Raw genomic sequence first — 27,197 nt, 5'->3', positions numbered from 1 at the left:
CCCCCCTACACTTACTCCCCAACCCCTTTGGATCAGTGCTCCACACCCAGCACAATTGCAGCAATACACATTTTCTCCAGGTGAAAAGAAAGGGAACAACTTACTCAGGAAATATTTACAGAGCCAGATGACCAATATGGCAATATTTACCTCAAGAAGAGAAAGCCTGAACCCCCTTGGATGTTCTTTTGTGAGCAATATGTTTGTTTTCCTCCTGGATAATGCTTTTTCCTATGTAGTCCAGGCTTTTATTTTTCCTAAAAGTGAATTTCACCCCACATATTTTTCTTAGTATCAGGAGCTACCACTTAGGCTTGCCCAAAATCAATTTTGTTGCTGGACTCTCAAAGAAAATAAGGATTAAGATGTGGTAAAACAATGTCACTCACCTCCCCACTGCCAGGTTGCCAGCCAAGCCTGCATATTGATTTGGCATTTATAACATCATTACATTTCTGCAGCAGTGGCCAGCTTGTTGTGCATGTCTGGAAACAAAATATTAAAAAAAAAAAAGATGTTTCTAGCTCCTGTGAAAATCTCCTGTGTAATATAAATTCTTAAAGGAAAAGTGTGGGGAAAAATTAAAAGGGAAAAAAAGAGATGGCATTTTTGGAACTGAGGTAATTTCATATGAATATGGCACATGTGGCCTTAAAAAAAAAGCAAACAACCCAAACTGAAAAGAATACCTTGCCAACACAGACCTAAAACTATTTTAATGACAATACAGCTACTTGTAATAGAAATAAAACCACAGAAAAAGCATTTATAACCAAGTACAGAACAAATGAGCTCACATATTCGTAGGTTATAGAGACATCTGGCTAAATCCATTGGTCAAACCCAGATCAGCTGCAGCAAGGTGACAAACATCAGCTTGAATCTCACTACAGCAGGGTAAAGAATAAATTATTATATTCCCAAATTACAGCAGAGATACATACATCATGCTGTCAGAATCCCAGGACACTGCTAAGTGTTCTTGCCCCAAAAGGCACAGGCTGACAGCCTGGAACATGGGAATTCATATTAAAAGTAACTTTTGGTTTAAAAAAAGCAGCAATTCACAAGTGCAGGGCTATATTTTTAATGGTACTTCCAGGAATAAATCCACGTGGATTCTATTCCAGTCAATGGCATTTAGCCAAAGAAAATCCCACAGAGATACGCAGAATTACCTTATCAAAATATCCACTTCAAATTCTGAAGATCTTTAGAGTTCCAAGAGCAGAGGCTAAATCTGATTCTCTCACTAAAGCTGATTTTCATAGAATCATGGAATTGGCTGGGTTGGAAGGGACCTCAGAGATCATCAAGTCCAACCCTTGATCCACTCCCACTGCAGTTCCCAGCCCATGGCACTCAGTGCCACATCCAGGCTCTTTGGAAAGATCTCCAGACACGGAGAATCCACTACTTCCCTGGGCAGCCCATTCCAATGCCTGATCACCCTCTCCAGAAAGAAATTCTTTCTCATCTCCAACCTAAACCTCCCCTGGCACAACTTGAGACCCTGCCCTCTTGTCTTGCTGAGAGTTGCCTGGGAAAAGAGCCCAACCCCCCCCTGGCTCCAACCTCCTTTCAGGGAGTTGGAGTGATGAGGTCTCCCCTGAGCCTCCTCTTCTCCAGCCTCAACACCCCCAGCTCCCTCAGCCCTTCCTCACAGCACTTGTGCTGGATCCCTTCACAGCCTCCTTGCTCTTCTCTGGACCTGCTCCAGCACCTCAAGCTCCTTCCTGAGCTGAGGGGCCCAGAACTGGACACAGGACTCAAGCTGTGGCCTCCCCAGGGCTGAGCACAGGGGCAGAATCCCTTCCCTGGACCTGCTGGCCACGCTGTTCCTGAGCCAGCCCAGGATGCCATTGGCCTTCTTGGCCACCTGGGCACACTGCTGGCTCCTGTTCAGCTTCCTGTCAATCCAGACTCCCAGGTCCCTTTCTGCCTGGCTGCTCTCAGCCACTCTGTCCCCAGCCTGTAGTGCTGCATGGGGTTCATACAGGTCCTGAACTATTTTTTTAGCAAATATTGCCAAGCTGAGCCCAAAGACTAATTCTGTATTTCTAATAACTGTGTCTTTCAAACCAAAATTTATATCCTTCTGTCAACTCTTGTGACACTTGGAACAAACAGAGTGAAATAGCAAACCCTTTGTCAAAACCCTCATTCAAATCTAGAAGGCTGAAACACACCAAGTTGTACCTCAAGTCTTTAGAAAATGAAGAAAATATATAAAAATAGATATATAAATTTATAAAAGATAACACTGTGCAGCATCTCAGAGCATTATTTCACCCTCATTAGTCAGTCCACTATCCTGAAAGTTATTATTTCATAGAAAGCTTGGTAAAAATAAACTAATAATTAAAAAAAATAACCATTTAGGTGTATTTTTATTAATTAGAATTAAAATCCTTCCTTAACCCTCCAAGCACTAAGATAAAATTCTGAAATAAGGAATCTGATGTCAAGTGCCATCTTTTATCATGTTACTTATGAATCTTTTAAGGACAAACCACACAGTGTTGCCCAATGAAGATGAAAAGAAGAAATCAGGGATTCCACAGAGAGGAAGAACAACCCACAGCTACCCAGGAGATATTTCATAATCACTCTTTGGAGTTTTTCCCAGAAAAGGATAAAAGTATTCTGTAAAGTATAGTTAGATGACTTCCCAAAAAGAAAACCCTCTTCCAGTAGGGATATTTCAAAGTAGCTCTTCTCACTGGCTGGGAAATGCTGGATTTTTTAGGAAATCCTGTACTTGGAACACAGGAATTTTACCTGATCTGCAATTTTCCAGACTCTGACAGAACCATCACAGCTCGCTGATGCCTATGCAAAAGATTTTTGGAAACAAAGTAATAATTAAAAGAGAAATCAATGCTACAACATTTCAGAAAAACAAACTATAACCACTGCTACAGACATACACTACATAAGCAGCTTTTAAAAAAAAAAACTTCCCTGTTTAAACCATATTAAGTCTTAAAACTTTCTAATATTCTCATGTTGATAACTGTACTTGACTCCAAGCTGTTGAAATTACAAACCCTCATGCTTCAAGTGAGCTGCCTATTCACAAAAAAAGACTGAAAATTAGTATTATATTTCTTTAGCCATTTTTCCCCTCTAAAATTAGGTGACCATTAGATTCCAGAAGAGCACAGACAGTAACTGAGTTAGTAAAGCAAAGACTGAGTTCTCCTGGGAGGTAACAAGTTGTTGTGCTGTGACACACTCCATCATCAGCCAAGTCAGCTGAAATGGAAGAGTCTCAACACCAACAGTCACTGCTTGTTCTTTTTTTTAAAAAAAAAAAGTATAAATTTCTTTTCCAGGGAAAAGGAGATCATAGAATCATAGAATGTGAAGGGTTGGAAGGGACCTCTGGAGCTCACCCAGTGCCAGCCCTGCCCCAGCAGGATCCCCCAGGGCAGGACACACAGAACACATCCCGGGAGGGTTGGAAAGGCTCCAGAGAAGGAGACTCCACAACCTCTCTGGGCATCCTGTGCTCCCTCACCCTCACAGGAAAGAAGTTTCTCCTCATCTTGAACTGGAACTCCCTGTTCTAGCTTCACCCCATTATTCCTTGTCCTATTACTGAGCACCACTGAAAGGAAACTGGCCCTTTCCTCTTGACACCCACCCCTCAGATATTTATCTTAATTAAGGTCCCAAATTTTCATCCTTCATGGCCTGCTGCCAGCTGTTGCCTCATTTCTGGCAGTGAACAGATATTGATAGATAGATCAGATATTAATAATTATAAGATCTCCTCTCAGCCTTCTCTTCTTCAGGCTGAACAGCCCCAGGGCTCTCAGTCTTTCTTCCCAGCAGAGATGCTCAAGTCCCTTCCTCATCCTCATAGCTCCCCAGTGGACTCTCCCCAGCAGATCCCTGTCTCTCTTGACCTGGGGAACCCAAAACTAAATACAGTGTTCCAGATGTCCAAAGCAGAAAGTAAACAAGGAAGTGTTTTTACCAGGTAAACATCCTTGGGATCAAAAGAAAGGCTTAGAACAGGAGCATCATGTCCTCGGAAGGTTTTCTGCTTGCTGCTGTCAGTCACCTCCACAACCTTGACCATGAAGTCACTGCAGATCACAACAGCACAGACAGAACAGTATTAAAAACAATATTATTAACAATAAGTTATGGGTTTATGGCAAGAAAAATCAGGCACTATCTTTTGGGGAAGCCATGGCTTTCCACTAGGGGAAAATGAGAATCTTGATGTTCCCTACATACAGCAGGAGCAAGGCCAGGCTATTTTTATCAGAAAATTATTATTGTTTATTGCAAAGCTCAGAAGTGTGGCTGCTCTTTGAAGAGGGTATTTTGTACACACAGATCCTATACCTCTTTAATATAATACTCTCTATGACCTAATAAAAAACTCTGCTGAGATATCAAAGGGCTGGATAAAGATCTGCTGAATGGGACTGATACTCGTGGCTGTAATTCTTTGGCCATGTAGTTAAAAATAAAATTAAGAAAAAATAGAGAGAGCCAATAGTTTGTTATTTTGTAACAGGATTTTAAGGACCATTTTAGTGTAACATGAATTAACAGGGTTTTTACAACTTTATTCCCTCCTCCAAAATTACAAATATTACTGCAGTTTGACCCAAAACATTGGCTCATTTCCTAACCAAAGAGCTCCTGCGACAGCTTTTCAGTATCACTCTCTCTCAATACTTCACTGCAACACCCACAGAGAGAAATTGGATTTCAGGACCTAACTCAACAGGGTTAAGCATTAGTTTATCCATATTTAGTTTATCCATATTGAGTCATAAAGGAAGTCTGTGAAGCTACACTGCAACAACTAAAATTGGGATGAGCTTCAACAAGGCCAAGTGCCGGGTCCTCCACTTTGGCCACAACAACCCCATGCAGCGCTACAAGCTGGGGACAGAGTGGTTGGAGAGCAGCCAGGCAGAAAGGGACCTGGGAGTCTGGATTGCCAGGAAGCTGAACATGAGCCAGCAGTGTGCCCAGGTGGCCAAGAAGGCCAATGGCATCCTGGCCTGGATCAGGAACAGCGTGGCCAGCAGGTCCAAGGAGGTGATTCTGCCCCTATACTCAGCCCTGGTAAGGCCACACCTTGAGTACTGTGTTCAGTTCTGGGCCCCTCAGTTCAAGAAGGATATTGAGGTCCTTGAACAGGTCCAAAGGAGGCAACCAAGCTGGTGAAGGGACTCGAACACAGATCCTATGAGGAGAGGCTGAGGGAGCTGGGGCTGTTCAGCCTGAGGAAGAGGAGGCTCAGGGGAGACCTCATCGCTCTCTACAACTCCCTGAAAGGAGGATGGAGCCAGGCGGGGGTTGGGCTCTTTTCCCAGGCAACTCTCAGCAAGACAAGAGGGCAGGGTCTTAAATTGTGCCTGGGGAAGTTCAGATTGGATATTAGAAAGAATTTTTTCACGGAAAGGGTGATCAGACATTGGAACGGGCTGCCTGGGGAGGTGGTGGACTCTTCGTCCCTGGAGACATTTAAAAAGCGACTCGATATGGCACTCAGTGCCATGATCTAGTGACTGTGGCGGTAGTTGATCAAGGGTTGGACTCGATGATCTCTGAGGTCCCTTCCAACCCAGCCTATTCTATGATTCTATGATTCTATTATTATATTAGCTCTCCTAAACAATGCAAGACAACTTTAAAGAAAAAAAACAAAACAAAACCACCAGGCAACAGGATTTTTTTTTATTAGTTTATTTAAGAAGCCACACACCTATTTTTCAAATAGCTCATGTGAATTTTGCCAGCCAGCTGGATGTTAAAACTTACATAAAACTGAAGTCTGCAGACTTTATCTAAAAAAATGGAGAAATCTGTGTCAACAGATTATTCAAGTAATTTTTCTTTGCTAGGCTCCTCCATTTCATGGCTGTTGCCTTCTCCTTCAGTATGTTATAAAAGACCTCTTGGAGGGGTTGCCTCACTCTTTTATGAGATCTTTTTCCCTGACCAGGCTGCAGAAGTCCTGGGTTTTTACAGAAGTTTTAGAAACAGGAGTTCAGCATCTGCCTGATCTCTCTAATCCTCATCAGATCCTGTTGAACAGGCACTGGCATTGGGCCCAAACTCTCAATCTCTGTCAGATTCAGATTACCCTGGTTACTGCCCCCAGCTCCCCAGCCTCCCAGTTGTGATGGAGCTGGTGTGTCTGCTCCTCACCTGCCAGAGCTGACACTCCACCATATTTATCCAAATTGCTTTCTAGTCCAATTAATACTTAAGAGGAACCAGGGAGCAGATCCAACACTCTGCTGTGGAGGAAAAATTCCAGCAGAGAGCCTGGGTTAGCTACAGCTGCCCAAAGACTTCACCAAATCCAATCACCTGGGCCTTAAATAAATGAAAAAAATATAAATTGTCAGCTACATCTATGTTAAAGGACTGATGTATATTATGGAAAAGCAAACATGCTGCCCTAAAAAAATTAACTAAACTATGCATTTAAATCCCTTCAGGCAAGTCTTGCAACTGTCCTCTGTTATCATTTGGCAGAATGGGGGTGATGCTCATGCCAGAGAATAACTCAAAGCACTCAGGCAACTCAAAACCCCTCCAACTTTTGCATGTGCAGCCACATCTGCAGGGCCATGATCCTGAGCATTATCTTCAGCACACAGTACTAAAATCCTTGATGCTGCAACGAGATCCATCTGGGTGAACAATTCTGTTTATTCATCATAAGAAAGCAAGCTGAAAGCACTCAAGTTTCCCCAAAGAAAAGGAATTATTTCACAACACCAAAATTCCAGTTCAAACTATTCTGTGGGTCAAGTATCTCTCTGAATTGTTTCCTGAAGTCCTTTGCATTCTTTTCCTGCCCTCCAGCCCCAGAAGGGATTTCCCAATACTTTAAAACCCTGGGATTCATGATTTCATTGGTAAAAATCAGCAGACAAGGGAGATGCCAGATTTTTTTTTTGAATGATAAGAGTGCTTTTCCTTACTGGGCACAGATTACCTTGATCCAGCAGCAACTTTGGAGCCATCACTGTTGAAGATGACATGGTTTGCATTTGTGGTAAAACGAGTAAGGATGCCATCTGGAACTCCTTCAGGGAATGTATGGATCTGGACAGTATTGTTTGACACTGCTGTGATCAGCTTTCCATTCTAAAAACAAAATCCACAACAGAATTGTTTAGCTAAAAGACATTTATGCCCATGGAGCCAAAAAAAAAATCATTCTGATGTTCCAAACATAAGCTGAAAAATATATAAATACATCTATATAAAATATAAATAAAAGAGAAATATTCTTTAGCTTTCATTTCTTCCAAAAAACCCACAGACAAGCACAGTCTGAATCACTTAAACTACCATTGGAAACTAGAAAAATTATGCTCTTATTTCAGACTTGTAGAAACATGTTCCTGGATTTAATATTGAAACTCCAGTTGCTTCAGTTGACTTTAAAATCCACTATGGCAATTTATTTAGTGCATCAAGATATTTATCTTTACCAAAAATACATTTATCTTTACCAAAATAAGGTGTACTTAAAGTCACTCATGAATTTCAAACAGAAATGTCTGATCTTTTTCTGGTGGATGGAAAATTCACTCCTTTTACATGGGCAAGAAAGCTCTTGGAAAAGGAAGACTCCAGCATCCCCTTGATTTGTATGCAGGAGCATCAGGAGAGGGCACCCTTGGACCAAATTTCTCAGTAAAATGCCACCAGGGAAAGATGAGAAGTTCCTGAAGTGTAGCTTAGCTCTTTGCAGAAAAGAGGAAGAAGGTGATGACCAAAAATGAACCAAGATCAAAAGAAACACAATGAATGAAATAATTATCCTGTATTTGGAAAGGTAATAGCTTTTCTTCAAGTAACAACACTATTTCTTAGTTATATACAGTGAGTTTTCTAAAATATATAAAGAAATGCCTCATTTCCTCATTTTGTTTGGGGTTGGGAAGTGTTGCCTTTTTTTTTTTTTTAATTGTCTGAAGTTCCAGTAGAAATCCTGAAGATACATAAAGCAGAAGCCAGTACTAAACAAGAGCTGAGATTTATTACCTACATTGCATCAACATCTCAGATCAGTTCATGATATTTTCATTACTGAAGAATAATTTTTGAAATAAGACTTCCTGAAGTCACACAAAATGTTATTAATCTGACTGTTTAAAAACAAACAAAAAAATCCCTCTAATTAAAAGCACCTTACAAGAAATCAGTAGGAGAGAATTTTTCCTACTAGTGTCAAAACTTAAAACCAGGATTTTTTCCTCCTCTGTTGAACTAAAAGCTTTAGCAATTTCTGGCTCTGCCACTGATTTGCTAGGAGAACTCATTCAAGTCACCTCACTTGCTTTGCAAGAAGTAATGGGATGAAAATCAGTAACAAAATACCCTAAAAATCAATTATGAAAATAGATTATTGAGATACTGAGGAACACATATCTGAAGTATGTTTAAAGAGATATAAGAAGCTTCACATGAGGCAGGAGTTCCCAGTGAGGTTTCAAATTATTATTATTTTCTTAAAATATCACACAGATATGTTGATTTCAATTTATTTCCTCTTTCTTATTGCTCTCCAAAACAGCCAATAGTCAAAAAACAATTTTAAAATGTTCCTTTATCACTACAGTGTTAACCACACAATATCTGAAGACCTGGTGTAGACTTCTGGAATTCCTCTCTTCTACAACTGCCACAAACCCAACATTTCAGACCTTCTGTTAGCAACTAATGCAAGACATCCCCCCAGGGATCAGTGTTGGGCCCACTTCTGTTCAATATCTTTATTGATGATTTAGATGAGGGGATTGAGTCCATCATCAGCAAATTTGCAGATGACACCAAGCTGGGAGGGAGTGTGGATCAGCTGGAAGGCAGGAGGGTTCTGCAGAGGGACCTGGACAGACTGGAGAGCTGGGCTGATTCCAATGGGATGAGGTTCAACAAGGCCAAGTGCCGGGTCCTGCACTTTGGCCACAACAACCCCATGGGGAGCTCCAGGCTAGGCACAGAGTGGCAGAAAGGGACCTGGGAGTCTGGATTGCCAGGAAGCTGAAGAGGAGCCAGCAGTGTGCCCAGGTGGCCAAGAAGGCCAATGGCATCCTGGGCTGGCCCAGGAACAGCGTGGCCAGCAGGTCCAGGGAAGGGATTCTGCCCCTGTGCTCAGCCCTGGGGAGGCCACAGCTTGAGTCCTGTGTCCAGTTCTGGGCCCCTCAGCCCCTCAGGAAGGAGATTGAGGTGCTGGAGCAGGTCCAGAGAAGAGCAAGGAGGCTGTGAAGGGATCCAGCACAAGTCCTGTGAGGAAGGGCTGAGGGAGCTGGGGGTGTTGAGGCTGGAGAAGAGGAGGCTCAGGGGAGACCTCATCACTCTCTCCAACTCCCTGAAAGGAGGTTGGAGCCAGGGGGGGGTTGGGCTCTTTTCCCAGGCAACTCTCAGCAAGACAAGAGGGCAGGGTCTCAAGTTGTGCCAGGAGAGGTTTAGGTTGGAGATGAGAAAGAATTTCTTTCTGGAGAGGGTGATCAGACATTGGAATGGGCTGCCCAGGGAAGTAGTGGATTCTCCGTGTCTGGAGATCTTTCCAAAGAGCCTGCATGTGGCACTGAGTGCCATGGGCTGGGAACTGCAGTGGGAGTGGATCAAGGGTTGGACTTGATGATCTCTGAGGTCCCTTCCAACCCAGCCAATTCTATGATTCTGTGATAAGAATAACTACACAAAGGAAAAACTGTGAGAATTTCCAAGCTAAACACAGGAAGATGCATTCTTTGCTATCACACAAATTGATACAGGTAATTAGTCTGCCTTGTTATTTACAAGCAATGACTCTTGTAAGATATAATAAAGGCATTAAGATTAAAGCTCACAGAGCAGGTTCTGTTTCTATTGCCAGTCAGACAGCAGAGCTGCCTCTGGTCAGCATTTCCACAAATTGTTACAACTCAGCACATAAGAATCCTGTTCTGATTTTGGGGATGATGGGTCAGCAGCACCCCTGGGCTAAATGACAATTTGGGAGCAAAATATCAACCAGTTATTAAAAAAAAAAAAGTTACCAAAGCATTACCAGGCACTGACTTTGGGAAAGTGATTTTTGATTAATACAGATTATAATTCCCTGGCCCCCAACCTCAGTTGTGTTTTTCCCCAGTACTCAGTGACCACATCTTGTGCTGGGAAACTTGGCAGCTCACAATGTATGATAACACTTGAAACAACTTCAAAAGTTGACTGCATCATCAGTTTAACCAGATGGGTTTGTTTCTTAGAATGTGATCAAAGCCAAAAATGGGTATAACAATGTGAAGGCAAAGAAAATCTACACAAGTTTAGTATAAGGATTAATTCCTCCACAGTCCTGTATGAAGTAAAATTAATTGTCAGAAGTACTCTTCATTTAGATAAAATGTTTGATTTGGTGATAATATTCAAGTTTATAGGCACATTTAATTAATTAAATTTTTGTTTTCAGAAAATACAAGTTTCTATTTGTACAAACTTTGTACAAAAATACAGATCTGCACTCAGAGGTATTAGAAAATTCTGCTTTCTCTACTGCTTTAACGTTTTCATTTAGGCACAAAGGTAAAATATGTTCATGGGCTTGAACTTAAATACCTGCCACTCATTAGGCAGAATTCAATTGATTTCCATACACTGATGGAAAGAAAAATGGAAAACCTAAATGGGAAAAAAAAAGATGGGGGGAAAAAAGATGGGGGGAAAAAGGATGGGGGGAAAAGAAGGATGGGGGGAAAAAGGATGGGGGGAAAAAGGATGGGGGAAAAAGGATGGGGGGAAAAAGGATGGGGGGAAAAAGGATGGGGGGAAAAAGGATGGGGGGAAAAAGGATGGAAAAAAAGAAGGAAAAAAGAAGGAAAAAAAGAAGGAAAAAAAGAAGGAAAAAAAGAAGGAAAAAAAGAAGGAAAAAAAGAAGGAAAAAGAGGGGAAAAAGAAGGGGAAAAAGAAGGGGAAAAAGAAGGGGAAAAAGAAGGGGAAAAGAAGGGGAAAAAGAAGGGGAAAAAGAAGGGGAAAAAGAAGGGGAAAAGAAGGGGAAAAAGAAGGGGAAAAAGAAGGGGAAAAAGAAGGGGAAAAAGAAGGGGAAAAAGAAGGGGAAAAAGAAGGGGAAAAAGAAGGGGAAAAAGAAGGGGAAAAAGAAGGGGAAAAAGAAGGGGAAAAAGAAGGGGAAAAAGAAGGGGAAAAAGAAGGGGAAAAGAAGGGGAAAAAGAAGGGGAAAAAGAAGGGGAAAAAGAAGGGGAAAAAGAAGGGGAAAAAGAAGGGGAAAAAGAAGGGGAAAAAGAAGGGGAAAAAGAAGGGGAAAAAGAAGGGGAAAAAGAAGGGGAAAAAGAAGGGGAAAAAGAAGGGGAAAAAGAAGGGGAAAAAGAAGGGGAAAAAGAAGGGGAAAAGAAGGGGAAAGGGGGAAAAAGAAGGGGAAAAGAAGGGAAAAAGAAGGGGAAAAAGAAGGGGAAAAGAAGGGGAAAAAGAAGGGGAAAAAGAAGGGAAAAAGAAGGGGAAAAAGAAGGAAAAAAGAAGGAAAAAAGAAGGAAAAAGAAGGAAAAAAGAAGGAAAAAAGAAGGAAAAAAAGAAGGAAAAAAGAAGGAAAAAAGAAGGAAAAAGAAGGAAAAAAGAAGGAAAAAGAAGGAAAAAAGAAGGAAAAAAGAAGGAAAAAAGAAGGAAAAAAGAAGGAAAAAAGAAGGAAAAAAGAAGGAAAAAAAGAAGGAAAAAAGAAGGAAAAAAGAAGGAAAAAAGAAGGAAAAAAAACGATGGAAAAGGAAAAAATATGGAAAAGAAAGAAAAAAGATGGAAAAGAGAAAAAGATGGAAAAAAAAAAGAAAAAAGATGGAAAAAAAGAAAAAAAGATGAAAAAAAAAGAAAAAAGATGGAAAAAAAAAGAAAAAAGATGGAAAAAAAAAGAAAAAAGACGAAAAAAAAAGAAAAAAGATGAAAAAAAAAGAAAAAAGATGGAAAATCTACATATTTAACATACAAACTGAAACCTGCTAACATTATCTGTACATTACCCTAGCACATATTTAATGTTACCCACACAAGCAGCATCTCCAAGCTTGAAAACCCAGGACCTGCACAGTCAGGGATGAACACCAGAGTGACACAACTTAGAGAAATCCTGTTAACACAGATACCTTCAGAGCACATGAGTAGGCCTTTTCTCCCACATTGATGGATTTGGGATCATCATCATCCAGGTTTGCCCAAATCCTCACATCTCCATCACCACCACAAGTGACGATGCAGCTGGGGAAAGAAAGACAAGGGACTTGTGAACACTGGGACACAGAAAGGACTTTGGATACCAAGATCATAGAATCATAGAATCATAGAATCATAGAATCCTTGGGGTTGGAAGGGACCTCGAAAGATCATCTAGTCCAACCCCCCCTGCCAGAGCAGGGCCACCTAGAGCACTTCGCATAGGAACGTGTCCAGGCGGGTTTTGAATGTCTCCAGTGAAGGAGACTCCACGACCCCCCTGGGCAGCCTGTTCCAGGGCTCTGTCACCCTTACAGGAAAAACATTTTTCCGGATATTCAACTTGAACCTCCTGTGCTCCAATTTACACCCATTACCCCTTGTCCTATCACTGGTCACCACTGAGAAGAGCCTAACTCCATCTCCCTGACACTCACCCCTTACATATTTGAAAACATTGATGAGGTCACCCCTCAGTCTCCTTTTCTCCAAACTAAAGAGACCCAGCTCCCTCAGCCTTTCCTCATAAGGGAGATGTTCCACTCCCTTAATCATCTTAGTAGCTCTGCGCTGGACTCTTTCAAGCACTTCCCTGTCCTTCTTGAACTGAGGGGCCCAGAACTGGACACAATACTCCAGGTGCGGCCTCACCAATGCAGAATAGAGGGGGAGGAGAACCTCTCTTGACCTACTAACCACACCCTTTCTAATGCACCCCCAGGATGCCATTGGCCTTCTTGGCCACAAGGGCACATTGCTGGCTCATGGTCATCCTCTTGTCTACCAGGATCCCCAGGTCTCTTTCACCTACACTGCTCTCCAGCAGGTCAGCCCCCAACCTATACTGGGACATCGTGTTGTTCTTCCCCAAATGCAAAACTCTACACTTCCCCTTGTTGAATTTCATCATGTTTCTCTCTGCCCAACTCTCCAGCCTGTCTAAGTCTCTCTGAATGGCAGCACAGCCTTCTGGTGTGTCAGCCACTCCTCCCAGCTTAGTGTCATCAGCAAACTTGCTGAAGGTACACTCTATACCCTCATCCAAGTCGTTGATGAAGATATTGAACAACACTGGTCCCAGTACCGACCCCTGAGGGACTCCACTAGTCACACACCTCCAACCAGATTCTGCCCCATTGACTACAACTCTCTGACTCCTTCCTTTCAACCAGTTCCTGATCCACCTCACTACCTGATCACCAAACCCATACTTGATCAACTTATCTACAAGGATGCTGTGAGAGACGGTGTCAAATGCTTTACTGAAATCAAGATAAACCACATCTACCGCTCTTCCATCATCTATCCACCTAGTAATTTCCTCATAGAAGGCTATGAGGTTAGTCAAACATGATTTACCCTTGATAAAACCATGCTGACTGCTCTTGATGACCCCCATGTCCTTGATATGCCTGGAGATAGTGACAAGAACAAGTTGTTCCACCACCTTTCCAGGGATGGAGGTGAGGCTGACCGGTCTATAGTTACCCGGGTCTTCCTTCTTGCCCTTCTTGTAGACTGGAGTGACATTTGCTATTCTCCAGTCCTCAGGCACCTCTCCTGTTACCCATGACTTACTGAAGATGATGGAGAGTGGCCTAGCAATGACCTATGCCAGCTCCCTCAGCACCCTTGGATGCATTCCATCTGGACCCATCGACTTATGGATGTCCAGATTACTCAGCTGATCCCTAACCCAATCCTCATCTACCATGTCAAACTCCTCATCTATCTTGACTACTTCTGGGGCTAACTGAAGGTTTTGGTTCATGGGGGTTTTTTTTAATTGAAATACAATAAACATTATGTGATACAGTGATTACCTGCATTGATTATGTGGCAGTAGCTTATTAAACATGGGGAGGGAGGGAAATCACAGGTTGTAGCAGTACCTCAAGCCTCTGGTAACCAGCTAGACCTGGCACTCATCTGAACTAACCTGTAGATGTTACCTGTCAATCCATTTATTTTTTTTTTTCCAGGACCTAAAGTGAATTTTTCAAAGGACTTCATTAGCACTTATTTCTCAAAGGACTTCATTAGCAGTTTCTCAAAGGCCTGGGCATTTAATTGCTTCTTAAGACTCTGAAAACTTGCCTTTCATCCAAGTACAAAGTTGAGGGCAAAACTAAGAGTGTTAATGCATACTTGACTGAAGTTTAACAAGCTTAACACATTCCAGGCCTAAAGAAGCCTCAAAAAATAGTTAATATAGGAATCATGTTTGCTGGAAATTCACAGTTTTAATGAAGCAAACAACAACCTGAAGTCACAGAGCAAACATACAGAAGTTTTAGTAACATTTTTAATGAAAGACATCACAAATTTGCAATCAAGCTTTGAATTCTTTTTTTTTTTTTTTCCTAAATCTGTCTGCAGTCCTCAAAAAAAACAAATTAAACAGCAGAGTGCTTCAAAGCCAGTGGTGAGGCTGTGATATTGCTCTTAGTTCTGTAAGGGCTTTGACAGCAGCAGAACACTGGGTTAATATTGAATATTCTGATGATGGAGAATTCAGCAGCAGAGGACCAGTGGTCTGCAGCAGAGATGTCTATTTCTTTTTTAAAAAAAATTGCAGTTTAATAGCAAATAAGACTTTTTGTGACCACAAGGAATTGTTATTAGCAGTCCTGTTTGTACCAAGGCTAATAAACTAAGGGAAGGAATCATTAAGAAAATGGAATTAAACTCTACTCAGTACACAACTTAGCCCTCAAGGTCATTTTGAGAGGGCTTGTTTTCTGGTTTAGCATCTATTTTTAACCAATATGGGAAGGGCAAAGATTTAGTTTATACATTCAGGAACTATCACAAGGATTACAAGAAAAGATAACAAGCCTAATTTTGAATCTATCTAACTAGATCTTTCATTTTCTAGGGCTTATGTGAACATACTTACTCCCACACTACCCAGATTTCTGCTGGATTCTGTGAATCACTCTTATAAAAAGTGCATGAAGATGTTTTATATATACCCACATAGACTATATATACACATAGATGCTATATATACATATATATGTTTACATTTAAGTTGTAAATCAGTAACTTCAGAACTCTGGGCTTCAAACCACATGTCATACAGCCAGTTCTCAACACAGGCAAAAAAACCCAAAGGATTTGCCAGGCAAAACCAGGACATAAACCCATCCCAGTACCTCAGGGAGCTGTGGCTGGTCCAGAAAATCATGAGAAGAAGAACCCCCCTGTCCCAGCCCACACCTCAGAGGGGTCCCCAGGAATGAAGCCATTACCTCCCGGTGTCATCGAAGCAGACATCCGTGTGGCCCTCGGTGTGGCCGTACCGCATGGGCTTCTGCACAGAGGGCATCTTCCTCCTTCACCTATTTAAGGGAGAACAAAAAGCGGAGCAATAAAACCAAGGGAATCACGGAATGGGTTGGAAAGCGCCTTCAAGACCACCGAACCCCAGCCCCCCCCCCCCTTTACCATGACACACACACACACAGACACATCCCACCCAACCAGGTTGGGTAATGAAGTTAAGTTAAATTAAAAGGAAAAGCTTTGGGAAGAGCCTCAGGGGAGGGCCAGAACCGCTGGAACAATCCCCACCGTCAGGAGAGGGCCGGGCCCCGCTGGACCTCAGCGGGTTATGGGCGGGCAGGTGCGGGATCCACCTCCCCACCTGGATATGGCCTGGCTGGGGAAGCGGAATGCGACAGAAAAATGGGGAAAAAATAAACTCCCAGCTGCCGGGGAGCCACAGACACCCCAGGCAGGCCCAACGGGACCGGCTCAGCCCAGTCGGGAATGGACCGGGACATCCCCCCCCCCCCCGACCCTGCCCCATCAGAGGCTGCGGTTCCCCCCACCTCGCCCGCCGGGATGAGGGGAACCGGGGCTCCCCGCCACCTTCCTTCCCTCCCTCCCGCTCACCGTACCGGCCCCGCCACCCTTCCAGCCTTTCCCGCGCTCGGCCCCAGCGCCCAGCCCGCCCCCGGGGCCGGGCTTGTCCCGTCAGAACCCGGGGCGGGGCTGCGCGCAGGCGGAGCTGAGGCTGCTCCGGTACCGGGCGGGAGAGGAAAGGAGGTGGGAAGGAAGGAAGGAAGGGAGGAAAGGAGCTGGGATGGCGGCGATAGGAGCGGCCGGGGATGCTTCAGAGCTGCTCCGCTCCGCAGGCTGAGAGGATCCGGAGCTGTCGCCGCTCTCTCCGGTAACCCGCACCGAGGTACCGGCGACCTTCCTGCTGCTGCCGGAGCCGCGGGTCAGGCCGCCCTGCCCGGCTGAGGGAGCGACTGGGGCGGGGAGCGGCTTCCCCGGGGAGGGCAGCGGGAGCCATCGGCCGCTCCCTTCGGTAAGTTGGGGGTCGGGAAGAGCCGGGTCTGGAGGGGTCAGGCGGGGTCTGTGCCCCCGTGGAGCCGGGAGGGCTCGGCCCTGGCTGGGTGTTCGCTTTTCCTGCGAAAATCCCGAGTGGGTGGGTGGGTGGATGCGCGGCCCCCGATGTACGGGGTGCGTGTGTATGTGTATCTCTGTATCTACCTCTGGTTTGGTGGCAATCCCGCATGGAATCGTACCCAAGAGGGTGAGTTGGAAGGGACCTTAAAGCTCCTCCATTGCCACCCCCTGCCATGGTCAGGGACACCTCCCACCAGCCCAGGTTGCTCCAAGCCCCATCCAACCTGGGCTGAGACACTGCCAGGGATGGGGCAGCCACAGCTTCTCTGGGAAACCTGGCACAGGGGCTCAGCACCCTCACACCAAACTATTTCTCCCTTGTACCCAGTGTAAATAATCCACCCGTCTCCCAGGAGGCACAGGAATGGCAGGAAAAGCCCAAATGAGGGGCTGGTCCCCTTGCTCCCCATTTAGCCCGAACCCCCAAAGCGTTTCGAGGAGAGTGGGGAGGGCTCTTGGCCCAGCAAAGGATGTGGGATCAAACCCAGTTGGAGATCGTTATGGTAATTATAGGATTACTTTAATTACAGCCATCCCCATGCCTGTGCTAGATACAGCTGAGAGTGGTTGTAGTTAGGCAGGTAGCGATTGCAATGCAATGCAAAAAAAAAAGAAAATAATTGTGGAAAAATAGGAGGAAAGCATCCATGCCTGTGCTAGATACAGCTGAGAGTGGTTGTAGTTAAGCAGGTAACGATTGCAATGTAAAAAGAAAAAAATCATTGTGGAAAAATATGAGGAAAGCAGCCTGGATTGGTTCTCAAAGCACAAAAAAATATTCTGGAGCTCGACAGACTTGAAATATGGATTAAAAACCAGAGTGCTGTTTTCCCTTTATGTTGCTTTAATGATCTGGCTCAGTTTATTCCTGCTTCTAAGAAAAATTGCTTCCAGGCAAAGCCCTTTTATCTTCAGTTTTGGTCTGCAGCAGAGTTATCGGTGGTTGGGGTGAGCAGAGTGATTTATTTGTATTGGGAATGTGGCTGGGCTCTCTGAAACAGTCACATTGTTGGTACTTTCATGAATGACTAAGTGACAGGATTACAGAGCAGGCAGGCTGCTTTTTTAGGAAGTAAATAAATAAATAAATGCCCAGATTTCATTATTAAACCTCGTGGAAGTTGTCTAGAGACATGTTTTCCATGGGTGTATCCTGACACGTTTCAGTAAATCGTGATTTCTGGGGAGAAGAATGTGTTCTAGCAAAAAAAATTATTCCAGCTGAACCACTTCTGAGATGAGTGGGAAGACCAAGCTATTCTTACTGCAAGCTGCTGCCTGAGCTAGAGACAAGTGCTTGTCAACTGTATTTATTTTCCTTGGTTATTTTAATTTCCAGAAGCCCTCGTACACCTAAAATATTTCCCCATCCAAATGCCATTTTAAGTTCAATCCCATGCATTCATTGCCTGGAGGAGCAGCCAGCTGGGATAACTCTTTGAACATCATGGGGAAAAAGGTGGTTTTTTTTGGGGGGGTCAGGGGAATCCCTTGGCCACAGGGGGACCCCGTGGCTTTCACATCCGAAGTTGTGTGGCATCAAATTTAATTCTTTAAATCATGGCAAGGAGCTCAGCCTGCTGCTGACTTGATGAGTAGGTGTGAGTGGCCTCAGGGGGGGAGCCTGGAATCGCTGCTGCTCTCCCATTCAGTTTCTGGGTGGAGCACCAAGTGTGGGTCATGGACCATAAAGCTTTTCCTGATTTAGTGCTCCAGCCAGGCTCCTGTGGGGCTGCCAAGCACTGCCTGCCTCTCCTTCAGCTCCTGAGCAGCTTTTCATTAAAGCTGGAGGTGTGAGCAGCCCTCCTAGATCTCATCAACCTTCCTGCTGTGGATAAAACAGTCCTGGGCTTACTCCTCCTCCAGTCCTGGGGTCTGCAGAGCCAAGATGAATCAAGGGTGTTGGAAATCAAGGGTGTTTCCAAGTTAAAGGTGTTGTAGGTTATCATTGGTATCCTTAGTTTCTTTCTTGTGCATGTGATTGTTGCTTTGATTTGCTTGGGAAGGCCTCTGGAGTCCAGCTGGGGTATTTTTGGATGGTATCATAACTCAAAAGAAACATAGTCAAAACTGAAGAAAAATAAGTTAAGGCAGGGGAATTGAGACTTAATGTTATCCTTAATAGGTTGGGCTTTTTTCCAGAATAAGTCAATAACAGCTCAAATTCAGGGGAAGTTCAGGTTTTGAGATGTGGTCTTGTGGCCAAATACTAAATGGGCAAAATTAATGAAAACAGCATGTGAGTGGTGAGAATTTTTTTCAATAACTTCTATGTATGTTGAAAGAAAAAAAGGAAACTATTCCAGTTGATTACTACTCACTTTTCTCTCTCAGAATTCCATCAGCTCTAGAAGAATACCAGCTTCCAGAGGAAGCCCCAAATTATTTATTCTTCCTTTGTGTGTGAGTCTCCCTGTTTAACAGAGGCACAGTACAGCCACACTTTGGCTTTTGGATACTTGGACAGAAAACTTTCCATATTTTTCCTTCACTAGAAGGGTCATATACCATAGAAGCACCAAAGAGATGGTGGGATCTCCATCTATGGAATTTTCAGGACATGGAAAGACCATCTCTGAGCAGGAGGGTGGGCTGGAAACCTCCCCCATTTGCTTCTTCATTACACCAAAAGGGAAGCAGCTTGATGAAGAGGACTTGGAGGTAGTGGGCTATGGGGAAGGGTCTGGTGTCTCAGAATAGAAATATCTAGGTAAAGCAATTCAGTATTTATTAAATAAATTAAAAAGAAAGTCTATTCTTATGGTTTTGGTTGTTCTGTTGGAGGTATTGGGTATTTGCTGCTGATTTAATGAGACATAGGGTGAGGCTGTGACTGTCTTATCACAGTTGTTGATAGCAGCCTACCTCTGCTAGGGGGTAATACTCTTCCTGCCTCCAAATAGCTGCTAGATACTGCTTTTAGTTTGGGCTTGAAGTCTTTGTGTTGGGGCATCAGTGCTTGAACAACAAAAAAAAAAGCATCTTATGCAGCTGTGCTTGTCCCCCTCACCCCTCTCTGCAGGAGAGGTGCCCCTGAAGGAGGGAGCAACAAAAAACAACAACAGAACCCACCCAGCACTCTGCTTGTCCTCAGGGACTGGAAGCTGTGGCAGTGTTGGATAACCTTGAACTACAAGCCAGATCCCATGGCCCCAAGTGAACTCTGCTCCCCCCTGCACGTTGCTTTCTCTTGCTGTTTGCTTCAGAGGACGCGTTTCAAGTGTAAGGGTTTTGTCAAGTCTGCCTGCTTTCAAGATGCCTGGGGTGTCCCCACATAGAAAGAAGAAGGCTTTTGGAGGTAGGAGACTAATTTTATTTCCCAAAAAAGATCTGGGAACTGATGCGTGTAAGCTGCACAGAGCTGCACTCCTCCCTTGAACCTTACCCTGTAGGGAAAAGCAGGCTCCGTTGTCTCTTTCTTTTATCCTTGCCCACCTCTCCTGCTCTTTCCCTTGTGCTGGAGCCATTAGTGGATGTACACAGCATTTCCCTTGGACATCTGGAGAGAAAGTAATAGCAGGTTTAGGTGGATAGCCCCAAGTGCACTGAGTGCCTCACTGCCTTTTCCAGCATCCAAATTATTTTCCGTCCTCGTTTGTACCGGTGGGGCTGTGAATCATGGATTTGGAAAGGTATGAAGGCATCACCTCATGTTTTAATGCCAAGCAATGGGATTTGGGCATCTGCATACAGGTGCTTGTCTCAGCAGGCAGCTTGCCTGCCAGCTTTTGGACCTTTGTAGCAGATTTAGGAACCAAGGTTTTGTCTTCTGAGTCTCAGCCTGACCACCGAACCATCCTTTACTCTTCCTTTGCAAGGTCAAGTTCAAACCTGGCTTTGGTAGGATGCCATCCCTTTTCTTTTTCTTTTTTTTTTTTTCCTTCATTTATCCCATGTTCTTTTCACAGGTCCAGTGTTCTGTCTGATTAGCAATTACTGCTCTGACGTGGCAGAATTGGTGCCTTGGTTCCAGCAGCCTCCAAACCCCAGGGAAACAGCTTTCCCTGCTGCTGGCTAATGGTCCATGTCCTGCAGCATCACGTGCTCTTTCTCCTCTTGGAAGTTTTCAGGGTTCAGGTACCACGAATGAATTGCCATAGAAAAGAAAGAAAGAAAAAAAAGGAAGAAGAAAAAAGAAAAAAAAAAAAGGAAAAGAGAAAAAGAAAAAAAAAAAAAGGTACAAAGTAGAAGGTGGTTTTACAGTTAAATACAACAAACGACCCAGAAATGACACAAACCTCTGAGCTTATTTCAGTTGCAAGGCTGAAGTCAGGAGATAATGGGCCTTTTCAGCATTTCTGGGCTTTTGTAGGTTTTGCAGTTTTTAATTAAAAGCCCACGTCCTGCCTATTCTTGTTCCTTTTATGGGCTGGATGCACAGACTGAGATAATTGAAGGCTTCAAAAGCAATTACAAACTGTCCTATCCTAATTTTTAAGTACTTGACTTTGCAACCTCAGTGGTATCTCTCTGCCCAATTAAAAATCCCATATATAGAGATTCTGTGTATTTTATCACTGGCTGAATCCAGAATAACTTTTTTTTCTCCAGTTATTTCAGATTATCACCAGGAGGGTAAATGAGATTGCTTTTTTACCTCTATTCTAAGAAGATTCAGTGCTCCACAGTTTCTGGGTGAAAAATAACAGTGTTACAAAAGTAATCTATGTATTTTGGTCTAAATAAAGGTGGTTTGGGTGCTATATCCAAATGTTGCCTTTGTCCTACCTGCAGTGTTTTCACTGAAAAGTAGTTTGCAAACTCCTGAGAGGAGAAAAAGAAATCTTTATTGCAACCTTGATTTGTAATCCCTGGAACATGGACCCAATTCTGTGATTCCACTTGGTACCAGTGAGGTACTGTTCACCTAGCTTGCTCTAATGCCATTTTTTTTCAGCTTTTTTGCAATATTTAACCTCTCTCACCCTCATTCTACATTTAGTATCTCCTCCTTTCCCTTCCCTTCCCCTTTCCCCTGCAGCTCTCAGGTTAGTGAGCTGTAAGTAAGGAATGTAATGTCAAAAAATTCCTGGGTGAAAGTTACATCTGGGCTGCATTTGGCCCACAGATTGCATCTAAGCCTCTTGGCACATCACTCTTATTCTTTTACTGAGAGCAGAGACTAAAACTCAGCCTGTGCAGCCCCAGGGGAGTGCAGAGAGGTTGTGTCATGCTGGCTAATCCTGGTGATGAGAATGGATTGAATGGAGAGAGGAAGTGGATGCCCTTTTCTTTTCCTGCCTAGTATTTACCATGTCAATTAGTGTTTTGGGTTGGTTTTTTTTTAAACCAAAACAAAAAAAAAACCAGCACAGCAGCCAGGAAAACTCAATGGAAGAGAGGAGCTGCACATCACTTTGGTGCAAGAGCATCATGGATTGTGATGGGAGAGATATACCTGTGTTCTGCTGTGCCTTGGGGAGTGTACAGCATCCACAACATATTGCTGTCTGTCTACCTTGAAAAAAAAAATCCTGCTCTACTTTCAACCGAGTAATCAAAAGAGGATTTTTGTTCTTTCTTTCTTTTTCCAAGTGCAGCAGTCAAAAGGAACCCTCTTATCTGTCTGAGAGTTCAATACACTCTTGGAAACAAAAGAGAATGGAATCAGCAACCGTGGTTCTCAGAGCAACACTGATTTTAATAATGTAAACTTTCTTCTCTAATGAGTAATAAGCAGTTCCATCTTTCACAGCCTTTTAAAATTGCTTTTAGTAAGGGACTGGATTTGTTTTAATCCTTTTCAGTATGTAAAGCCCCAGATATTTCAATCCCTTAGGGGCTCAATATTTTCAAGCTCTGTTTGAAAAGGCAAAGGAAAACAGCTTTCAGAAATTGATGGGATCTGTGACTGATATAATTTAAATTTATTTTTTTTTTTCCCTATCCAGAAAGTGACCCAAAAGTGTCAGTTAAGAACAAGATCTCTGGCATCCCACCCTGTGGATTAGTAGCAAACAGGCATATCATCTAGGTACAGTAGCTCTTTGTACCCTGACCTAGTTGTTTCTGTTCTGGCTTGTTCCTTCTTGAAAGGTTATTTGGAAGAGATGCAGAATTTGCTCAGTAAACAGCTAAAGCAGTATCACCTGCCATGGGAAGTGCTTCTGGTTAGAGTGGACCTGGGCAAAATAGATTGCCAGCACCTAAAACTCTCTGCTCTGCTGCCTGGTCAGAAGGGATACACTGAAAACACCTCAAAATGGTTTATTCTGGAGGATGCTTTTCCCAATGAAAGGTTAAGAGCATGTTCCATGGGCTCAGATTTGTGGGGTGACCTAGTGAATTCAGCTCAATCATATTATTTTTGGATTATTTTTAGATTAGGTTAGCAACTAATTGTTGCTGTTGCCCTGTGTCCACCTGGTCTTGTGTGCACGTGTACCTGTTAACTCAGCTGTGTTCTCTTTTTCCTTAGAGATTTCCAGAAAGTGCCTCGAGGAACTTTCCCTACTGTAGAAAATCCCTACAAGCAAGCCAGTGTGTTTGTTTTCTGGCAACTTGGGAAGCCAAGCTGTCAAAAATGGCAGAAAATAAGGAAGGCAACACAAAAAACAGTGACGTGAGACCCAAAAGCAGCCGGAGCAGAAGTGCAGACAGAAAGGATGGGTATGTCTGGAGTGGAAAGAAGCTCTCCTGGTCTAAAAAGAGCGAGCACTGTTCTGACACTGAGCCAGCAAGTGATGTGGGAAGATCAGGGACTCATTTAAGGAGCCAAGAGAGGAAGTACAGCTGCTCATCTATTGAGCTGGATCTCGACCGTTCCTGTGGCCATAGGTTTTTGGGGCGGTCTCTGAAGCAGAAGCTGCAGGATGCTGTGGGCCAGTGCTTCCCCATCAAGAACTGTGGCAGCCGGCATGCCTCGGGAATGCCATCCAAAAGGAAAATTCACCTCAGTGAGTTAATGCTGGACAAGTGTCCTTTCCCCCCACGCTCAGAGCTGGCTTTTCGGTGGCACTTGATCAAACGCCACACAGCCCCTCTAAGTCCCAAAGCAGAGGAGTGGATGATTACTGACTTATCCCAGCAGGAGGAAAAGGAGGATCAGCTGCCAGACGATGAGATTGCCAACGGGGGAATGGACTCTCCCTCCCAGTCCAGTGACTTCACTGACAGCAGCTCCTCAAGGGGTGACCTGAGGTCTGAGTTGGTCACGGGTAAGGTGGTAAGGAGCAGCAAAGATGAGAGCGATATGGACTCTGACGACGAGGCTATAACACTCTGCACAAGTTCTAGGAAAAGGAATAAACCCAAATGGGAAACGGATGATGAGCTGCTACGGATGGAAACACCTCCGAAATACCACACGCAGATCGATTATGTCCACTGCCTGGTCCCAGACCTCCTACAGATCAATAACAACCCCTGCTACTGGGGAGTCATGGATAAATATGCAGCTGAGGCACTGCTAGAAGGAAAGCCAGAGGGAACATTTTTATTACGAGATTCTGCCCAGGAGGATTATTTGTTTTCTGTGAGCTTCAGGCGCTACAGTCGCTCCCTCCACGCCCGGATAGAGCAGTGGAACCACAACTTCAGCTTTGATGCCCACGATCCTTGTGTCTTCCATTCTCCTGACATCACTGGACTCCTGGAGCACTACAAAGATCCAAGTTCCTGTATGTTCTTTGAACCACTTTTATCCACTCCACTGAACAGGACTTTTCCTTTTTCTCTCCAGCACATCTGTAGAACAGTTATTTGCAACTGCACAACTTACGATGGCATCGATGCCCTTCCCATCCCTCCATCAGTGAAGCTGTATCTGAAGGAATATCACTACAAATCAAAAGTTAGAGTACTCAGGATTGATGTACCAGAGCAGCAAAGCTAGGGAATATTTTTATGAAATGAAATAGCCTCTAAAGAGACAAATAGAATATTCAGTCTTTTCCTTCCGTCTAGTTTGTTGTTGTTGTTGTTTTTTTAAATTATTCTGCAGGTTATTTCCCACCCAAACTAACTTCTAAGACTTTTTTACCAAATTGTACTGAGTCTTCCCAGCTCTCTTTTTTAAAAGTTAAATTCATTGTGGGCTTTTGGTACTGTTCCCAGACTTAGAGTTTTAGGGAATTTAAGGTAGGCTTTCTGGTATTTCTGTAAGTGGGTAGTCTTTAGTTCTAAAAACTCCTGAAAATCAGTTTTGAACTTGATCTGTCTTTTGTATTGTAATTTGCATATGTTGCTGACATCTTTGAAATTATGCACTGTTAACTAAAGGTTGACTCATCTGTATTTTCTGCATTTCTTTTAAAACAAGTGCTCTGGCCTCTCTCTGTGTGTTTATGTATGTCCATCCTTATCTAATACAGTAAATTAATCCATCTATTTCTAACATCACTATTCCTAGCAAAATGAAGCTTGAAAGAGGATATGATCTTGCTATAAATACAGCAGGGGACTAAACACCAGGGAGGTGAAAAACAATTCAAGTTCAGGACAACACTCAGTACAGGAACAAACGTGTCCAAACTGGTTGTGAAAAGATTTTGGCTGGAAAAGAGGAAGGGTGTTCATGAGCAGCTTTTCATTTTCTATAATAGCAGTAAAAAGCAAACAGCTCATAAACTGGGATTTGATCAGTGTCTGGAAGGGCTAATGATATAGTTACTAATGATAGATGGGGCTTGGACTTGGTAAATCAATTTCTATGTTACTGTTTCATTATAAGAAATAAACCCAGTTTTCACTCCACTGCTGCTGAAATGAGAGAGCATGGGGTGGGAGGGAAGAGATTAAGGAAGAGATTTCCTTTAAAATCTGCATATTAAACTTTCTTATCTTGCACAGTTGATCCTGACTTGATAATAACTTTCTTGCTTTCTTAGCAGGAGGGTTTGTTTTGGGTTTTTTTAATAAGTATAGTTAAAAGAAGCCTGAAGATTTTTCTTGCAATGTGAAGCATTTGGTGGAGTGGCCTCCTGCCAAATTCCATGTCCGGGAAAACCACGCATGGATAATGCTCCTAAAAGCATTACTTACATTACATGGATAGGCAGATCTGAATTAGTGGAGAAATCCCAGTGAGATTCAGTGGATCTGGGTCCAGGCAAGAAACTCTTTTGCTTTCCAGGCTGGCCTGGGGGTGCAGCTCCAGGTGTGACCTGCAGTGCTGTTGTCTTCTCTTGGTGTTTTATTCTCCTCTGGCAAATCTGGGCTCAGAGCTGCTCTGCCCAAGCTGTGTGAGATGATGTAATTGTAGCTACAACCACCCTGCTGCTTCCTCTCCTTTGATCACAAGGAGCTTTTGTATCTTCTGAAACTGCCAGCCTGCAGAATTACAAATGTGTTTAATTTCATGCATGCAAAAGATCTTATCAAAAATCAGCTGTTACCCCTCTGCCTGAGGTTTTCTAGGTGTGGAGGCTGTACAGTGCCATAGAGTCTGGCTTCCAGCTTGCAGCCTGAGACTAAGAAATACTTCTACTTGAATCTTTCCATTTCACTTTGCACAGAATCCTATGGATTTGTGGACATCAGGTCCAATCTTTGAGCTGGGTACTCCAGGAGTTACCAAGGAAGTTTTGCCACGCAGCTCCACTGGGGACCTGCTGCCCTTCCCTTAGCCTCCTGTCCCCTACAGAGAATCCCCTTTCCACTCAATTGCTGTCACTGTGATGATGTAAACAGATTTCCAGGGACATCTGCTTAGAGACCAGGCTGTTTGTTTTCACTGAGTTTTAAATAGGTTCTGAACCAAAGTCTCCAGGGAGAAAATGGGAACGCATCAATCTATTGCATCGCCCGTGGATGAACACACTGCAGGACAAGCTCTCAGCTGCTATAAATCAGCCTGGCTTTATTGATACATTTCTAAGAGCTCCTACCAGCTGAGATTCTCCCTCCTCCATATGCAAATGATAATTGTCTGACTGATGGCAGAAAAATTGCCCTTTTTTTCTCTCTCTTCTTTTCCTCCTGCTGCATCTGTTCAATCACCATTGCTTTCTGCCTTTGGTTGGTGGAGTTTGGTTATGGTTGGACTCAAAAACTCTTAAAGGTCTTTTTCATGGAATCATAGAATTGGCTGGGTTGGAAGGGACCTCAGAGATCATCAAGTCCAACCCTTGATCCACTCCCACTGCAGTTCCCAGCCCATGGCACTCAGTGCCACATCCAGGCTCTTTGGAAAGATCTCCAGACACGGAGAATCCACTACTTCCCTGGGCAGCCCATTCCAATGCCTGATCACCCTCTCCAGAAAGAAATTCTTTCTCATCTCCAACCTAAACCTCCCCTGGCACAACTGGAGACCCTGCCCTCTTGTCTTGCTGAGAGTTGCCTGGGAAAAGAGCCCAACCCCCCCCTGGCTCCAACCTCCTTTCAGGGAGTTGGAGAGAGTGATGAGGTCTCCCCTGAGCCTCCTCTTCTCCAGCCTCAACACCCCCAGCTCCCTCAGCCTCTCCTCACAGGACTTGTGCTGGATCCCTTCACAGCCTCCTTGCTCTTCTCTGGACCTGCTCCAGCACCTCAATCTCCTTCCTGAACTGAGGGGCCCAGAACTGGACACAGGACTCAAGCTGTGGCCTCCCCAGGGCTGAGCACAGGGGCAGAATCCCTTCCCTGGACCTGCTGGCCAC

The 27,197-nt window shown here is 43.8% G+C and overlaps 2 protein-coding genes across 3 annotated transcripts in view; one reads left to right on the top strand and one right to left on the bottom strand.

Moving 5' to 3' along the window:
• The window catches only part of WDHD1 (WD repeat and HMG-box DNA binding protein 1), a 39,255-nt gene extending 23,726 nt beyond the window's left edge, over positions 1–15,529 (bottom strand). Inside the window, exons 1-6 of the mRNA XM_030452180.1 lie at positions 15,453–15,529; positions 12,132–12,243; positions 6,986–7,137; positions 3,986–4,097; positions 2,782–2,832; positions 390–485 (exon numbers count right to left, since the gene is read on the bottom strand). Coding sequence (XP_030308040.1) covers positions 390–485; positions 2,782–2,832; positions 3,986–4,097; positions 6,986–7,137; positions 12,132–12,243; positions 15,453–15,529 — 600 coding nt within the window. The remainder of the gene's footprint in view (positions 1–389; positions 486–2,781; positions 2,833–3,985; positions 4,098–6,985; positions 7,138–12,131; positions 12,244–15,452) is intronic.
• A 785-nt stretch (positions 15,530–16,314) lies between these two features.
• Positions 16,315–24,891, top strand: SOCS4 (suppressor of cytokine signaling 4). 2 transcript variants are annotated; one of them, XM_030452196.1, is made up of 3 exons: positions 16,315–16,516; positions 22,509–22,591; positions 23,036–24,891. In XM_030452196.1, exon 3 carries the CDS (start codon positions 23,141–23,143, stop codon positions 24,449–24,451), a length of 1,311 nt encoding a protein of 436 aa, XP_030308056.1. In that variant the 5' UTR covers positions 16,315–16,516; positions 22,509–22,591; positions 23,036–23,140; the 3' UTR covers positions 24,452–24,891. The 2 variants fall into 2 exon arrangements, with proteins under 2 accessions (XP_030308056.1, XP_030308055.1); XM_030452195.1 differs by lacking the exon at positions 22,509–22,591.
• Positions 24,892–27,197: the final 2,306 nt, after the last annotated feature.

The sequence above is a fragment of the Calypte anna genome, chromosome 5A (genome assembly GCF_003957555.1).
Source record: "Calypte anna isolate BGI_N300 chromosome 5A, bCalAnn1_v1.p, whole genome shotgun sequence".
In the NCBI taxonomy this organism is placed as follows: domain Eukaryota; kingdom Metazoa; phylum Chordata; class Aves; order Apodiformes; family Trochilidae; genus Calypte; species Calypte anna.
This window is presented reverse-complemented; position numbering and strand designations above follow the sequence as displayed.

Excerpts from the sequence above, each read along its gene's own strand:
- SOCS4 (XM_030452195.1), top strand. The coding sequence starts at position 23,141 with ATGGCAGAAAATAAGGAAGGCAACACAAAAAACAGTGACGTGAGACCC.